Below are 18863 nucleotides of genomic sequence, written 5' to 3' on the forward strand. Positions count from 1 at the left end.
TTTTCTTGCCTAGTTATTTTATCTGTGGGTGCTCATTGTGTTGAATATTTAAACATACCACATGATTATTGTTTACAGGTTAGGATGTATATACATAGAAAACATGTTATGTTAGTTTAACTATCACCGGAAGAAAACTAAAGTTAGTTTCCATTGTTTGTAGTATTTGTACAGAATGTCATCAGATGAGGATAAATGCTCACTGCCAGTTATGAAGAATGACTCTGACCGAGGCAGTTCTGTCTCTTCAGATCTTCAGGTAGGAAGACATGCCTAAATTTGTTGTGACTTTTATTTTAAACAAGTGACAATATGAGGGAAAACTAGGAATACATTTTTCATGTATTCATGCCATTTACATTTATAATTATGTATATGGTGTATGATGTATATACATACTGTATATATATATTTATGTATATTAATGTATATATATTTATGTGTATATGTATATGGTGTATAATGTATATCAAATCATAATAATATGATTGACCATTGAGAATTATTTCACAGACTTTGGGACATACCTTACATTGTTTGAACCTTTCAGAAAATAATCATGAACTCTTCAAACCCTCTTTATGCAAAGGCTTCAAACAGCACAATGAGAGAAGCTGGAAATCTCAAGAAACATTTTTTTCTTGAGATTTTCTCAACTGTCTCTTCTGAATGCTGCTTTCACTTTAATGCAAATTAATACACTATCAAACCATCCACAGTTCTGGGACCTTAGATGCCCTGGTGTTCTACTCCAGGTTCTAGTCCCTGTTGCTACAACGTTCAACACATTCTGCTGCCCAGGATCTGGACAGTGACAGATAAATTAACTACAGAAGGTGTGGTTTTTACATGAACTGTTTTAAATTTCTTTTATTTGTAAAAAATTTTTTTAATGTTTATTTATTTTTGAGTGACACAGAGACAGAGCACAAGCAGGGGAAGGGCAGAGAGAGAGGGAAACATAGAATCCGAACCAGGCTCCTGGCTCTGAGCCGTCTGCACAGAGCCCGACGTGGGGCTCAAACTCAGAGACTGTGAGATCATGACCTGAGTTAAAGTTGGACACTTAACCAACTGAGCCACCCAGGCACCCCTGTTTTATTTCTAAATGTTTTGTTATCAGAAATATGGACTCTGACTTCTGGAGTAGATTTTATTTTTTATATATTTATTTATTTATTTTAATGTTTGTTTATTTCTGAGACAGAGCATGAGCGGGGGAGGGGCAGAGAGAGAGGGAGACACAGAATCCGAAGCAGGCTCCAGGCTCTGATTTGTCAGCACGGAGCCCGACGCGGGGCTCGAACTCACAAATTGTGAGATCATGACCTGAGTGAAAGTCGGTCGCTCAACCAACTGAGCCACCCAGGCACCCCAAGAGTAGATTTTAAATGAGAGATCACTGACACGGTACATCTTGAGTCTTATAGTCCTCTTAAGTATCACTTAAGAGGGGGAAAAGCTGGACATTATGTTTATGCCTAAATAGAGTTAAGTTGTTATTGACACTGTGTAATATGAGAAAAGTTTTAGGAAGATATTTTATGAAACATATATGATTCTTTAGCTGAAATTACTGATTTAGAAGTTGGAAAGCTATTGGAAAAATATCTGTGAATATTTGCTAGGATAAAAGTAGTCTGGAGTTGTGACATTGATATTTCATCCTTGTCTTCCCTTTGGATGTACTTTTACCTAGTGCTGTCTTTTAAGGTGACAGTGCTTTCCTGCACTCTTTATCCCTGCCTTTTTCAGACTTCCTTCAGGAGAGTGCTGATTAACTCATTTATACTTGTGATATTGTGATTTATAATAAGAAATATATTTTGGTCTTTATCCCGTGTTTTGCACATTTTCAGAAAACTTTGAAATTTCCTAAATGATAGTGATAAATGTGTTTGTTATGCTAATGAGGTGACTTTTGGACCCCTCTTAAGGATTGGGGCTGGTTGCTGGGAGCTGACCACATGCTTACAGATTTGGAACTTTTAGTAGTGCCACCCACCGTGAACTCCAGGAAGCGGGGAGAGGCTGCAGGTTGAGTTCGGTCACCAGTGGCCATTGATTTCATCAATCATACCTGTGTGATGAATCCTCCATAAAAACCCAATGGGAGAGGGTTCAGAGAACTTCCAGCTCGGTGAATGTGTGGAGGCTCTGGATGACTGCCATTCTAGGGAGGTGCGGAAGCTTTGCCCCCCTTCCCCATGCCTTGTGCTTTGTCTCTTCCATCTGGCTGTTTCTGAGTTCTGTCCTTCTATAATAAACTGATAATCTAATGAGTAAAACTGTGAGCTGCTCCAGCAAATTAATCAAACCTGGGGAGGGGAATCTTTGGAACCTCCTGTCTGTGTCGCTGGTTGGCCATAAGCTCAGGTGGTAACCAGGACTTACTACTGGTGTCTGAGGTTTGGTTGGGGGAGGTGAAGTCTTACAGGACTGAGCCCTTAACCTATGCAGTCTGATTACTATCTCCAGTGGATAGTGTCCAAACTGAGTTGAATTATAGGGCACTCAGCTAGTCAGTGAGAATTTCTTGTTGCTGGTGGGAAAAATCCCTACACATTGTAATTGTTGGATCCAGAACTTTTAATACAAAAATGTTAACCACCTTGTAAGATCTCAGGGTGTCATTTTGTCAGGACACAAAGCTTTACATCAAAAGAATAAATCTCTAGAGTAGAATTTGAGAGAGGGAGGAAGAAGACTCTTCCAGACCCAAAAATAATTTTGTGTTATTGGTTTACCTGCTTAGAATGTCAGCCCAACTGAGGCTCTTTTTGTTAGTAGTTCTTGATGACAGTTGAAAACCTGCCTACATTCCGTTACTGGAAACTTTTCAAAATATAAATACCAGAAAGGATGTTAAAAATGAAATAACATAAAATAACTACATACTTTTCCATCTATAGCAAATATGTAAAAGTCAACATTTAATACAAAAGCCCCTTATAAATAATTATTTCTTCTAAGGGAGTTCTCATTACTGTGTCAATTATGTGAAGGATTAATAAAGCTGTCATTGATAAATGCTGAGGGATGGGCAGCATCCGTGTGCTTACTGACTGATAACTTCCTCTAAGCACAACTTGACACTATGAGCAAATTGCCCTGGCCTTACGTGGTACATATGGATTCATCTGTATTTCAGGGTCACACCAGTCCAACTGTTGTTGGGGAGAGGGGAGCAAAATTACAAGTTTGGATTGTTACTTTAGGGTCCTTGTTTACCTTCAGACAAGTTATCTTTGACAATTAAGAAGGACAATATTACTTATTTTGATCCTTAACTAAACAATAGCCCATTTGGCCGGTCTCTGTATATATGAAACTAAAATAGGTGTTTAAATAACTGATATGTAATTTTTTCTTAAGATAAGTTAACATAATATCTACCTTGTTTACCTCCACTTTAAGTCATAGTGATTGTTGTGGGAGCTTTGAAATATATGTTGTGTTGTTCTCCTGATCCAGAACAGAGGTCAGACTAGGGGAGCTCAAAGTTAAAGCCACTGACTTCCATTTCCCCTCCCTTTTTAGGCTGGAAGCTATCATAAACTAACTCTGATTGAAGAGAGATAATTTGGTTCAATTTACTTATAGTTGCCACCAATTAAGAAGTTAATTGACCTCCATGTGATTTGGTTGAGCATCTGACTCTTGATTTCTACTGAGGTCATGATCCCAGAGTTGTGAGATTGAGATTGAGCCCTGCTTGGGATTCTCTCTCCTTCTGCTTCTCTCCCCTGTCCTGTCTCTCTCACTCCCTACAATAAAAAAAAATTTTTTTTAAGTTAATTGACCTCAAAATATAAATATAAGATACCCACTGTATTAGTTTGCTTGGGCTGTCATAACAAAATACAATAGTCTGGATGGCTTAAACAACAGAAATTTATTCATTTGTTTCAAATTTTTATTTAAATTATAGTTAACATACAGTGTAATGGTTTCGGGAGTAGAATTTAGTGATTCATCACTTAGGTATAACACCCAGTGCTCATCATAACAAGTGCCTTGCTTTTTTTTTTTTTTTCCTTAGAGAGAGAAAAAGAGAGTGTGTGCTTGGGAGAGGGGCACAGGGAGAGAAAATCTTAAGCAGGCTCCATGCTCAGGGTGGAGCCAGACTTGGGGCTCAATCTCATAACCATGAAATCATGATCTGAGCCAAAATCAAGAGTTGGACGCTCAATCAACTGAGCCACCCAGGCACCATAACAGGTGCCCTCCTTAATACCCATCACCCATTTAGCCCATCTCCCACTTACCTCCCTCCATCAACCCTCAGTTTGTTCTCTATAGTTAATAGTCTTGGGACACCTGGGACACTCAGTCGGTTAAGTATCTGACTTCGGCTCAGGTCATGATCTCACAGTTCGTGAGTTTGAGCCCTATGTCGGGCTCTGTGCTGACAGCTCAGAGTCTGGAGCCTGCTTTGGATTCTGTGTCTCCCTCTCTCTCTCTCGGTCTCTCTCAAAAATAGATAAACGTTAAAAAAAAAAAAAGTCTCTTATAGTTTGCTTCCCTCTCTTTTTTTCCCTTCCCATATGTTCCTCTGTTTTGTTTCTTAAATTCCACATATGAATGAAATCCAATGGTATTTGTCTTTCTCTGACTGACTTTGCTTAGCATAATACATTCTAGTTCCATCCACATCATTCCAAATGGCAAGATTTCATTCTTTTTCATCTCTGAATAATATTCCATTTATGCATATACCACATCTTTTTTATCCATTCATTAGTGGATGGACATTTGGGCTCTTTTCCTTAGTTTGGCTATTGTTGATAGTGCTGCTGTAAACATTGGGGTGCATGTGCCCCTTTGGATGAAAAGACAAATTTATTTTCTCATAGTTCTGAATGCTGAAACTACCAAAGCAAGGTCTGGCAGGGTCTGTTTCTGATGAGATCTCTCTTCTTGGCTTATTAGACAGCTGCCTTCTCACTGCATCCTCAGCATGGCTTTTCCTGAGTGCACGCTCATGGGGGGAGAGAGGACACTCTCTCCTCTCTTTTTATGAGGACGTAAATCAAGACAGGGCAGCGCCCCACCCTTTTGACTTAATGTCACCTTAATTACTTCTGTAGAGGCCCCATCTCCAAATATCGTTGCTCTGGGGATTAGTGTTTCAGTATATCAATTTTGGGAGGACAGACATTCATTCTGTAACAGCCACATTTTTATATGTTTTTAAAATCAAAAGCCTCGTTTGGCTATTTGGGAAGTATATTAGGGTGTTATTTTTGCTGCTTTAACAGGAACCAAATAAGAGTCGTTTAAGTGAATGGCTTGAAAGTCTGAGCTGATACAGTTTCTTGCAAGTCTGAGCTAACAGAGAGTCCTGAGGTCGTCTGAGGATCCTGTCTCTTCTCTCTTGTTGCTCTGCCAGGCCCTCAAGTGATGACCTCATTTGCATCATCAGGTGCTAGCTCAGTGCCACCTCTAACCCACGGGAAGAGCTGAGCAGGAAGCAAGCAGCTTCCTTTTTAATGACATGACCTCAAGTTGTACACATCATTTCCATCCAAATCCCACAGGCCAGGTATCTGTCTCTGCTAGGAGGGAGGCTGAGAAATGCTGGGTGGCCAGGTCTGAACTAGGTCAGATCCTGGGGTTTTAGTAATTAAAGGAATAAAGGGAAAATGGATGCCACTGGACTGGTAGCCTTCTCTCTCACAGGGAGTTGCACTTGACATTTTATATATTTTGTTAGGACTGACTCATACATTCAAATTTGTAGAAACCAGTAAATTTGTAGAAACCAGTATGGCTTCAATTTATCAAATTATTTGGGTATTTCCTTTCATTGTAATAAGTGGAAACTGATGTGATTCAGGAAGTATATTTTTAAATTTTAAGGATATTTAAATCTATTTAAAGAATTATAGTTATTTTTATCAACCTAAAAATTAAATGTATCTGTAATATTCTAAATTACTTTTTTCTGTAATAAGAGCCTCCTGCCTCAGTGATAACCATCATGTGAAATACTGACTTTTATTTTCTGTCAGGAAATGTAAGTTTAAATCTCAGACATGTGTTGTTGTTTTGTTTTGGTTTTGTTTTTAATGTTTATTATTTACTTTTTGAGAGAGAGAGAGACAGAGCATAAGTGGGGAAGGGGCAGGGAGAAAGGGAGACACAGAATCCAAAGCAGGCTCCAGGCTCTGAGCTGTCAGCACAGAGCCTGCTTCAGTTCTCAAATTCACGAACTGCAGGATCATGACCTGAGCTGAAGTCGGATGCTGAACTGACTGAGCCACCCAGGCACCCCAAAAACTAGACGTGTTTATTGTCATGAAGGGGACATCTCCAACAAAGGAGTTGACTATAGCAACATGAAGATCATTCTGATGATTGAGATTTCTTTGTCATGATTCTCTCTTTGGAGTGTCTCTGTTTCTCTTCTGCCATTAGCCTTAACATGTAAAAATCTGTATTTGCTGTAACTAACATTTACTGCATATAGGTAATCCATGTTAACTATGCATAACAAGGCTGAAACTGACACCAACTCACTTCTTTACATTTAATTACCCTAAAGACTTATAATTTTCAAACATCTACCAGCATAAACCCTTTTTTTCAAACAATTTTACTTCAAATTCCAATATAAAAAGGTTAAAGTAGAATTGCATAGATTTATGTTATAAATTCAAATCTGTGACGTTTCCATCTCACAAAGTCAGCAAAAAATGAAGCTGCCTTAAATGTACATTTGACATTGGTGGATAATAGAAGACCTAGCGTAGTTTGATAAGCCTAAGTGACCATTTTGCTTCTATATTTTATTTGGGCTATAAAATATCAAGAAAATTCTGATTCTTAACATAAGTAGTTGAGAATGATGCCTTGTTTGTTTTAATATAGTTGACACACACTGTAAACATTAGTTTCAGGTGTACAGCATAGTGATTCAACTTCTCTATGCATTATGAAAAAATGGTAGCTGTTTAAAAGCCTATCTCATCTGCAAGTAAACTGACCCAAAACATAAAAAAAGGATTGATAGAAAAGTTTTGATTCATTGTTGAATCACCAACAAAATCTGTCACTTCTTCAAACTTTTTATAATCTACAAATCACCCAAGAAGCACCCAGAAGACTCAAATTTGGAATATGTGCTAAAACCCTTTGTATTATGATAAGCATGTAACAAAGGTATGAAGTCATTTGCTACCCTGCACAGCTCATCACTCTCCTGAGGAGGTACTGGCGCCAGCAGATGTGCTTGAGTTTGAGTTTGTAATTGATGGGCCTACATGTGTTAGAGTTGTGTGTTCACCTGCACAGGTGTCATTCCTAAAACAAAAATCAAACCTGTGCAGAGCCACAACCTGACATGTTTACAGCAGCTTGACATGTACATCGATGGCAGGAACAGCTTTATTCCAACCAACAAAAAAAAAAAATTGAGAATTTATAGTTTGGGGCCAGTTAAAATTTAGCACATGTGGTATATGTGATAGTGCTTGCTCCTTTTACTACTGTTTGTAAAAGAGTTAAATAGCTTAAAAAATGAAATTTGAATAAAACAGCGTGGATCCCCTGAAACACCTTCTTGGAAACCAGCTAGAAATGCAGCGATATTGACTACCGACACAGGATACAAGGTAGTTCTGACTACAAAAGTCTGAGGGCAATTACGTCTGTTCCCTTGGAAAGCACCAAGGTACTTATTTCGGTCATCTGTGATATAACGATGGCTGGAAACTTGGGTGTGGTGGGCAGTTAAATATTCTTACTCAAAGAAAACCATAGGGAAAGAGTAAGGATTGCTGATTTTCACATACCTACTGAAGATCGTTCTTTCTTTGATTTAGACAGAATTTTTCTGAATTCACTTGAGCACATACTGTGCCACTTCACAGAGGCAGTTTCAAGCATCAGTTATCTTCATACTGAAGATGAATCCAAACAACAAGACAGTTATGACTAATGAAATGATGACAGTTCTATATTGGAACTAAACTACTTATGGGGAAAAATTAACACAAAAGAATCCTTTAGAATAATATTTAATGTTCCTGAAAACCTTCCTCCCAGTTTTTTTAATGCAAAGACATTCTCTGGGTCCATGAATATGACTCTTAGAAATTACTCTTTTTTTTTTTTTAATGTTTTTATTTATTTTTGAGAGACAGCAGGGGAGGGGCAAAGAGAGAGGGAAACAGTAGATTCACAGCAGGCTCTGTGTTGACAGCAGAGAGCCCAAGGTGGGACACAAACTCATAAACCTTGAGATCATAGACTGAGCTGAAGTCAGATGGTTAACTGAGGCATCAGGTATCCCATGAAATGACTTCTTGTAGGACTATTTGGTACATCATGACCAATCGCTTGTGAATGTCAACTAAATTCCAGTATATTTTTTTACTTCGCAGATACCATTTTTTGATATGGCTAAAGAAATAACTATCTATGTGAGGAAATTCCAATTTTGTTTTAAACTTGAGGAATATTACTGTAAGGTCTACACTTTGTGACCTGTATTTTTTATCGCTTCTCAGGTGCCTTGCAGTTGCCACTAGGTAGAACAGAACAAACAGGCTGCATTTGTGTTCTCTTTTTATCGTCAGTGTTTCTTTTTCTCTTCTAATATTTCCCTTACGCTCTTTCCATGCTATGAAAAGACACTCCAGGTTGTTGCTGCGTTGGATGGTAGCTGTCAGTAAAAAGAGCCAAAACCACTTTTCATCTCTAGACCACCCATTTGTGGAGTCTTTGGAAGCAACACCTTCAAACTAAATTTCAGAAAAGCAGAGAAATGTCTCTGTCTCTGCCCACCTGCAGGGAGGGCGTTTCTGCTTTGTAGATGTTAACTGGTCTCAGGCAACTACACTAGGTAATCTTTGTGTCACGATTGCTAAATTGGCATCTGAAGGAATCTATCTGGCTAGAAGAAATTTGGGTAGGTCTGTTTGTTGGGTTTCTGTTTTTAAGAAAGTACACCTTCCTTACTACATCGAAGTACTGTTTTGAGAACTGAAGTATAGAGTAGCTTCGACTATGCCTTTATCGTTCTTTGCCTGAATGTCCATTGTGACCGTTTATGATACATTATTTGTTTTTGGCTTCTCATAGGAAGAGTATGAAGAACTGCTTCGTTATGCTATTGTGACTCCAAACATTGAGTCAAGAGCTTCACAGCCGTGTCATTCTAAAGGAGAAGTGGTGCCAGATGTTAGGATTCCTACTGTAGTAGATGATATTCTTCATAACCAAGGTTATGTATATTTTGAAAGATATTTCTTAATTTGTTATTGAGCTTATTAATGCCATTGACTTAGAGTTCCAGAAATGTTTCTCCAGTGATTCTTCTCAATCACTCATGTGTATCACTATCATCTGGGAAGTGTTTTCCATTTTAATATGGTACTCTTGGCTCTTATGCAACAGCTGGATATTTATATGAACTTTGTTTAAACTATTACATGAAAAATAAAATGAAAGCAAAAAAAATAAAATAAAATAAAAAGAAAGCAACACTATAGCCATAGCATGCCTGTCAGTGGAGTAAATTGCATCTAATTGTTCTAGTAATTATATACCAGGATTATCTTGGAAACTAAATGGCCCAAGGCCCCAAATTATAGATGCTCCATAGGTAGCCCTCAGAACCACTTAAGTTTGTGAACCATGTCCTAGGACTTTGTTGGCAGCATTTCTGTTAACGTGGAAGACTGTTTAAATTATCACCACAGGGGCGCCTGGGTGGCTCAGTCGGTTAAGTGTCCGACTTCAGCTCAGGTCACAATCTCGCAGTCCGGGAGTTCGAGCCCCGCGTCGGGCTCTGGGCTGATGGCTCAGAGTCTGGAGCTTGCTTCCGATTCTGTGTCTCCCTCTCTCTCTGCCCCTCCCCCGTTCATGCTGTGTCTCTCTCTGTCTCAAAAATAAATAAACGTTAAAAAAAAAAAAATTAAAAAAAAAAAATTATCACCACAAAGGCGAACCCATTTTGGACTACGTCATTGACAGAATTGACAGTTAATATAAGCCAGGATGTATGTTGATAGGTGAATGGAAAGGTGGAGAAAGGAAGATAAACCTCCTTTCACCTATCCATTCCTTATTCGGTAAAGTACAGGATCCCAAACAACTTGCTGTAAAAAAGTATTCCTTCAAAGGGCACAGAAAACCCTCCAAAGATAGGCCTGGTGATGGGTAGTTATCAACAGTAGGCATAACTCTAGGGATGTCTCCTTGAAGGCACATGAAACAGCCTACTCAGAATCAACAGGCTCCTGGGGTTCCGATAAGTTACAGCCCTAGTATTTTGTTCCTGTCTCTTGGTAGACATGGACTATCCACTGCTAGACTTCAGCATACTGCACTTGATCATCAGATAGGGCCAGAACCGTAAAATGCATATATTTACTTTACCACCACAATATTTTACCCCGAAACATTTTCTGCCCAAATTTTAATTGATATTCAAGAGGCAGGGCCCCGGGGTTCATTCATTGTACACCAGTGATCTTGACCATGTCTTGATTACCCTGGGTACCTGAGCCTGTAGTTCCTGTTGAACACACCCAAAGGGCTGCATACTCTCTTACAAAATATGTAACTAGTCAATCCGTGTGTTCACCCTGTATGCCCCTCCCTTAAGGGGGTCACCAGACACTTGCTTCCTTGCTGTGCTGTTGTTCCCAGTGACACAACATTGGAGTCCTCTCCTTGCCGTGGCTCTCCAACCTTTCAAGGTCATCACTTGGGATTTAAGACCCCTGTTCTTCTCTAGCATGGAAGATAGTATTTATTTGTTTATACTCTGCCTTTTTGAAAAAGGATTTGCGATCTAAGCATACAACATGCAGTGAATTTAGATATCTCGATTCACACGAAGATTGATAAGAATATGTAAGTTCATCATCCCATTCTTTCCTCTTGGTATTGCTGTTGCTTGATGTAAGTGAGGTATGTTGAAGTTGCCAAAGTGTATATAAGCCTTCCACACAGCCATTCTTGTGAGGTTTTCCCCCATTTTATTTCCACCGTGTATTGACCAGTGGTTCCTGAGCTGCAAGTGAGGGAACCAGTGTCACTTTACCTTGATGGCAGCAGGCCCCTGGAAATATCCAATGTAAGATTGCATAGCTTCTAAGTTCTAATGTCATTCATCCACTCAGTCTCTTAGTGTGAACTGAATGCTACAGTAGGCTGAATTCTCTTCCATCTATATTTGGTGGGTAAAATTGAGCTTATTAATGATATAGTTAAGACTTTGTTCTCTCAGTTTTGTCCTTCTCTTTGTTCTTTGGCTTAGTGTTCCTCTATCCCCAGCATGTTGTATTTTGCTGTTCTAAAATCCTATGTACTGCTACCCTCTTAAATTAAGTATGTGTGATTAGGCATTTGATATAAGAGTGGTTTGGTTTAATAAAAAAATTATTTTATTTTCAGCAGGAAATAGCCCTGTAGTAAAAGAAACAAGGATGGAAGTTGGAAAAGGATGTGATTTGAATATTTCAAGTCATTCAAAGACAGATGGTATGACTTTTCCTCAGTTTGTTTTTATTAACATACAACATTTTGTGGTTTGATGAATTTTATTTGTGTAGTAAGAGGAATCATTTCAGCATATTACTCATTGGCATGATTTTAAAATGCTGCTGTTGCTGATTTATTAACTAATACTATTTAAAATAATTTCCCAAAATTCTAAAATAGTACAATTAAGACAGGTTAATGTATTACAGTGTGTGGCATCCTTTCTTAAAACTGCTAGATTAGAGGGCAGTACTTTAAAAGATTTCATGGGAGTCAGCTAATTTGGCCAATTTCAATGTTTTCATGAACCAGTGCATTCTTTCCCAACATTCAGGCATTTGTGTACCAACTTAGTGATTTTTGTCCTATCTTTATACCCCTTGTTCTGTCATTTTTTCTTTAGATATATTCATTTTTAGCTTAAACTCATTAGAAGAAAAATTTGTGTCATTACTGATTATAGAATAAAACTAATATACCCTTTATAAATAGAAATCAATGGTAAAAATGAATGCAACTAACAATTAGTAAGTTTTGATTGAAGACTGCTGGTGATGTGTTCAGCCTGAAATCTGCTTTTCCTTGGTTGAAAGGAGAGATGAGCAAGTGTTACAGAGGTTATAAAAGCACACTAGCACCAGATTGAAGTGATTAAATAATTAAAATAGAACAGTCTTCTTGCTCTGTGATATAATGTTATTTAATGTATGGGCCGTGTAAGCCACCCTACAAGAAATGCCTCTAACCTTTGGTTTGCTCACTTGTACAAAAAAGGCTTGGGTGGTATAATACTTGGGGACCTTTCAAGTTCTTCAGTTATATGATTCTCTTTTTCAAAAGGTGGATATATGTTTAAAAAATTAAAAATCAGAGGAGTGCCTGGGTGGCTTAGTCGGTTAAGTGTCCAACTTTGGCTCAGGTCATGATCTCACGGTTCATGAGTTCGAGCCCCATGTCGCACTCTGTGCTGACAGCTCAGAGCCTTGAGCCTGCTTTGGATTCTGTGTCTCCCTCTCCCTCTCTGCCCCTCCCCTGCTCACATTCTGTCTGTCTCAAAAATAAATAAATATTAAAACAATTTTTTTAAAATAAGTAAAAATGAAAAATCAGAGTCTATTGCTTTTCCTGTGGGTGCAGATATTGTTGGTGAAATCTAGTGAAAGAGAACATTCACATACTTTGTCACTCTGCTTTATTCTCTGGGTTTATTCTTCACAGTATGGAGGCGGTGTTTCATAGTTGACTAGCCTGAACCATTTACTGAATAAATTTTTTATGTAAAACATATATATTAGAGCGTGATTTTCCCTTTTGCAAAGAGTTCTTGATTTACTTTCAAGTAACAAGTTCTACAGTAGATTTATCTGTTTGACTCATCTCATTGTCCAAGGAAAAGAAGAAGGCCTTTCAGTCTTGGTTATTAGGACCCTTGTAATAAAAGTGAGATATGTGAGAAATGATAAACCGTCTCTAATTCCAGCATACATGTGTGATAAAATAGTAATCTTTTCTGTTTTGTGCTTTTGAAAGGTAGATGCCTGTTCTGGCACTGGCTTTCACCCCTACATCTATCCTCCACCCCAGCCCACTACCCTCTACCATGTATATGGGCAGAGGATGGAAATTATATACATATATGTGTATACATATATAGACGTGTATGTTTTCACCTGTGTGTTGAAGGCTAACAATGTGCCTTACAACTGAGTATCTGTTAAAACTAAACTACTCTTTGTGCTTACAGTGTTGAATTTTGCTGGTGTTAAAACCCTCACCAGTGTGTTATATAAAGTAATAATGACCTATAGACAACCACTGGGACCTTGGTCCATTACTTAACCCTTTCTTTCTCTCTCTCTCTCTCTCTCTCTCTCTCTCTCTCTCTCTCTGTCTCTCTATCTCTCTATCTCTCTCTTTTCTGAGAGAGAAAGAGAAGGGGATGGGTTGGAGAGGGGCAAAGGGAGAGAGAGAGAATCCCAAAAGGCTCCATGCTCAGTGCAGAGCCTAACATGGGACTTGATCCCACACCTCAGGATCATGACCTGAGCCAAAATCAAAAGTCAGGTGCTCAACTTATAAAGTTGACAAGAGTCATGTGCTCTCTTTCTCTCAAAATAAATAAATAAACGCTAAAAAAAAAAAGAGTAAGTAAACTGAAAGGTTATTTCTCTGCATTTTCCTCTACTTCTGAAGGTCACTGACGTCTTACCTTCCACTGGAATTTCTTACCATTTGGGTTATTCTCAATCTGGCCTGACCACAACAACTTTCCTCTATTCCAGGGTCATCACCAGTGTTGTCACCGAGGAAGCCTTCTCACCCAGTCATGGACTTTTTCAGTTCTAACCTCTTAGGTGACTCTTCCTCACCAGCATCTGTTTCTAGTCATGCAGATGCCCATGAAATTGTTGTGAGTGATTTTCTTATTTCTGATGAAAACCTTCAGAAGATGGAAAATGTACTTGATCTTTGGAGTTCAGGACTTAAGGTATTACAGTTGTTCAGTTACAGTTGTTTCATATGTAGTATAACAGTTTTGCTCTTGATTCCACTATTTCCTGTTCTTTTCTTTGAATCAAAAGATTTTGTGAAAAAAATCTTTAGTTTCCTTAGAAGATTAGTCCAGTGTTTTAAGTCTGTCCTTCTCAGTCTTTAATATCTGTACGCATCATCTGGGAATCCTGTTAAACCAGCTTGTCAGTTGGTCTTGATCAGGGCCCAAGATTATGCATTTCTAACAAGCTCCCAGGTGATGCTACTAGATCAGAAACCATGTTTTGAATTAGCAAGGTTTTCAGTAGTTGCTGAATAGCTCTGTAGGTTCTACTGAACTTCTCTGGTGTTTTTAAAGACTCAGCCTACGTGTGACAAAGATACCTATTGAATCCTTACCATCTCATAGCTGTGACGAATGAAGATGTCTCCTTTTATATGTAACACAGCATCCAGTTTTAGCAACGTATATTCATTTTGTAGCTGCTTATAGCAACCACCTTGTGTAACTGGTAAGTCTATAAAAGCTGACTATTTTAGTGGTGGTATTGGCCTCTAAATAAAATAAGGTATTACAGAAATGGCAAATTTTTTTCTATTTAAAATATAATGGAAGGGTGCCGGGTTGGCTCAGTGTTAAGCCTCTGACTCTTGGTTTTGGCTCAGGTCATGATCTTGTGTTTTGTGAGTTCAAACCCCGCATTGGGCTCTGCGCTGATAGTGTGGAGCCTGCCTTGGATTCTCTCTCTCTCTCTCTCTCTCTCTCCCTCCCTCCCTCCCTCCCTCCCTCCCTCTCTTTCGCTCTCCCTCTCTTTCGCTCTCCCTCTCTCTCTGCCCCTCCCCTGCTCGTGGTCTCTCTCTCTCTCTCAAAAGAAATAAACTTTAAAAAATATATATACATATATATAATGGAGAAAATGACAGTTTTTCTGAAACATAGTTTGAGAAAACTGAATATTCACATATATGGTGAAATTAAAGTCCTGAGGGTTTTATGGCATTTTTATTTCTCTATTATTGGGAACCATAAATTCTAGAAATAATCTTTTAGTATAGTTTTTACAATTTTCCCCCTTGGAACAGGTTTTCATATCTGTGTCATGGTGTAAGTGCTACCGCTAATCACGTAATGTGTTCTCTGTTCAGTTAAGCATATTGTTAGGCAGTTGTTTTGATAACATGATTATTTGGTATTTTTACTTATGCCATTCAGTAGGGGGAAAAGGGATCAGACTTAGCAATTTGTGGTAAGATGGCCTCTGTGAGAAATGATTTGGGGAAAGAAAGCGTCAACCCCCCTGGTTTCCGTTATCTACCTCTATCTAAATAACTTCCCAGTCCCGTGGCTGAGCCAAGGCCATACTCTGACTTTCTGCCCTCCTTGATCTATCTTAATATGGACATTAAAGTCCTTGAATAAACCACGGAAGGACCAGAAATGTTTTCAAAGGACAGCAAGGTTTCATACAAAGTGACTTAAAGTAGGAAAAAAAAATCCATTTCCTTAGTATGGTGAATGTGACCTGAGAAGAGCCACAACTGTTGAACTTGCAAACGTTTTCATTAGTGGTTTTTATAAATAGCTCTTATGTTGATTGCTTGTACCGATTAGTTTTAATGTTTCTTAATTTCAGTGTAATTTCAAGAAGCAGTACTAAACACACTGCTTAATTGCTGGCATATTTATTTTTCAGACAAACATCATATCTGAACTAAGTAAATGGAGACTTAATTTTATTGACTGGCACCGAATGGAAATGAAAAAAGAGAAAGAAAAACACGAAGCACATTTGAAACAACTGTGCAACCAGATCAACAGTTTGAAGGAGCTGCAAAAAGCCTATGAAATCTCTATTGGGAGAAAAGATGAGGTCTTCACTTTTGTATTTCTTTTTAAGTGAGATGCGGTAAAAATCTTGCTAGGCAATAAATGCCAGGAACTGATTATTTAGGTCATACAAGATACAAAGGGAAGATTGCTTCAGAAACTAAAAAAATAGATACATAGGAATAAGATATATTCTTCCTTTTAAACATGCCAGCGTCTTGTCATTTAATCTTTGTCATCAGCTTTAGTGTGCTCGAAGTTTTAGAAGTGTGTGCTGAATGTGGGAACACTAATTTCTTTTCCCCGGTCTTTTTTTCCTAACTGCTCTTAAGAGAACATTGGGGAACCAGCATTACCCACATTTTAAACCATCTTTTTAGGGGTCATTTTAAGTATCTCACATTTTATCGATGCTATGTCTTTCTTCATTGATGATGTCTTTTTCTTTTTATTGATAGACATGGAGAACACTTTTTTTAAAGCTTTTTTTTTGATCTGTGATTTTGTTTTTAATTATCTTAAGCCTTATCACATAATTTACAAATTGGTGCTGATATTTCTCCTCTACTTTAACCCTTCTAACAAGTTGGCAAAAGCACCAATCATACATATATGGTAATTCCACAGTTGTATTTTTGAATAGCTGTTTAGAAGACATTCCTGAATTATAACTTAGTAAAGAATTCACAAGCCAAATCTGCTACTATACCTTATCACACTCAATTTTAAAAGCATCTGACCTTACAGCTCATCTATAAGACATGAGAACTGTTAATATTCTTTATTTAATACTATACATAAACCACACTAAAATGCCTTTCATTAAGCCAAAGGCAACATTTTAAATGGAGGGAATTTTAATTAAATCGGCATAGTTAAGACTAAAAAGATAAAGTGGACATTGCCAGCTTATCGTCAGCCCTTGCCTTTAACAGGCTAATAAACACAACTTGAATCACAGCTGAGTCTTGCTGTTCTGATACAGCGAAGGGATTTCCTCAGTATTTAAATATATTGATATAATCAGCCATATAAATCTAAATAAGTTTAAGTTTAGAGATGTAAGTTTAAAGATGGCATTTACCATCTCTGTGAAAAGCTGAACATGTAATCAATTCCAATCATTTTTGAAAGGGGAAAACAATGACAGCACTTGCTGAACCAGAATTACTATCAAAGTTCAAAAAGCGAATCATACTCATTTAACCACAAGCTAATCTTACTTAATTTTTTTTTTTTTTACTGTTTATTTTTGAGAGAGACAGAGACATAATGAGAGTGGTTAGGGGCAGAGGGAGAGGGAGACACAGAATCCAAAGCAGGCTCCAGGCTCCGAGTTGTCAGCGCAGAGCCTGACGCAGGGCTCGAACTCACAAGCTGTGAGATCATAACCTGAGCCGAAGTCGGACGCTCAGCTGACTGAGCCACCCAGGCGCCCCACAAGCTAATCTTATTTAAATCAGGACGGTCCAAAAGAAATATTCTATCAGCCATTCATGATCTGAATTCTGGTGTATACGATTTATTTAAATACGGGACACATAAAAAAAGTCATGAGACATTTTTGTTTTGTAATAAACAAGGCAACGGCCAACTATTGTTCCTTAGTAGCTTTTTAGAGATAAGCTATCAAGTCTGCTCTTTCCCCTGCCTTCTTAATGCCAGCGAAAGTCATTTTTGTTCCAGGGATGTACTTCCTGGGATTCTCCAAATAGTCCATCAGTGTCTCCTCTCCCCAGGTGATGCCTTTGTTCTTGTTGGCATCCCTATAAGAAAATCCAGGGGCTTGACCTTTCCCCCAAATAAACCATGGCGATTTGGCCCAGTCTTGTGCTTGCCTCCCTTTTCCATGGTATGGCACTGGGTGCACTTCTGAACAAAATCTCCTTGCTCTTCTCAGTATCACCCATTTTTAAATCGCTCTTAGGTCGCACGTGAAATGAAGGTACCCACTCACAAGCCGGATGTCCAACTCTCTCTAAAGCTTATTTATTTATTTTGAGAGGGGAGGGGCGGGCAGAGAGAGAATCCCAAGCCGTCTCCATGCTGTCAGTGCGGAGCCCTGCTCTGGGTTTGAACTCATGAACTGTGAGATCATGACCTGAGCAGAAACTTAAGAGTCAGACACTTAACTGACTGAGCCACCCAAGTGCCCTGAGAATACTTTTTATTTCACTTTCCATTAGCCTCTTAAGAACGAGAGAGTAAGGTTCACGTCTGTGCTAATTCCACACAGCAGACTGTGAAGTAAATCCATGGCTCCCCCCAGGAGGATGTTAGCTTTCAGAGGCGACAGCTCAGCTCCTGGTCTGCAGATGCAGCACTGTTTTAATGAACTAGATAAAGACTGTATATTTTTTTATTTTTTATTTTATTTTTAAAAAAAAAATTTTTTTTTCAACGTTTTTTATTTATTTTTGGGACAGAGAGAGACAGAGCATGAACGGGGGAGGGGCAGAGAGAGAGGGAGACACAGAATCGGAAGCAGGCTCCAGGCTCGGAGCCATCAGCCCAGAGCCTGATGCGGGGCTCGAACTCACAGACCGCGAGATCGTGACCTGGCTGAAGTCGGACGCTTAACCGACTGCGCCACCCAGGTGCCCCTGTATATTTTTTTAAATATACATTTCTTTTGATGTTCAGGGTATGATATAAAATCAAACATTTTATATAGTTTACTTTTTTGAAACCCTAGATACTAATGTCACTCATTTTCTCTCTTGGCCTCAAAACTCTATCCTGAGGTTTTAAAATATTTGAAACTTTTTTTTTTTTTATTTCAAAGTATCACACATAAAAGAGTATACATATGTGTCCAGTTTTTGAAAATGAATAAGATGAACAGTCTGTGCCTTTTAACAGAAATGTATGCCCTTTTCCACTTTTGAAAATTATTTAAAGAAGAACCAGAATAAATGTCTCTCAATAAATATGCCTAATTTACTAAATCTCACTTTAATGTGGCCAATTTAAAATATATATTTCAATCACTCATTTCTTTATAAGAAAGAATATTATCTTAGGTTTTAAAAACATTCGTAGATTT

At 38.3% G+C, this 18863-nt stretch overlaps 1 protein-coding gene and 1 pseudogene across 4 annotated transcripts in view; one reads left to right on the top strand and one right to left on the bottom strand.

Moving 5' to 3' along the window:
- Positions 1–18863, top strand: part of POC5 (POC5 centriolar protein) — a 45356-nt gene that overhangs the window by 3110 nt on the left and 23383 nt on the right. For 2 of the 4 annotated variants that reach the window (XM_019462982.2, XM_019462981.2), the window contains 5 exons: positions 164–259; positions 9088–9229; positions 11410–11496; positions 13779–13984; positions 15684–15860. In XM_019462982.2, coding sequence (XP_019318527.2) covers positions 176–259; positions 9088–9229; positions 11410–11496; positions 13779–13984; positions 15684–15860 — 696 coding nt within the window. In that variant the 5' untranslated portion in view covers positions 164–175. Of the gene's footprint in view, positions 1–163; positions 260–9087; positions 9230–11409; positions 11497–13778; positions 13985–15683; positions 15861–18863 lie in introns of those variants that run through there. The other 2 variants (XM_019462983.2, XM_019462984.2) reach the window with 2 other exon arrangements.
- Positions 17273–17727, bottom strand: LOC128778296 (cytochrome c-like; annotated as a pseudogene).

This window comes from Panthera pardus, unplaced genomic scaffold, assembly GCF_024362965.1.
Source record: "Panthera pardus isolate Hobbes unplaced genomic scaffold, ASM2436296v1 HiC_scaffold_2, whole genome shotgun sequence".
In the NCBI taxonomy this organism is placed as follows: domain Eukaryota; kingdom Metazoa; phylum Chordata; class Mammalia; order Carnivora; family Felidae; genus Panthera; species Panthera pardus.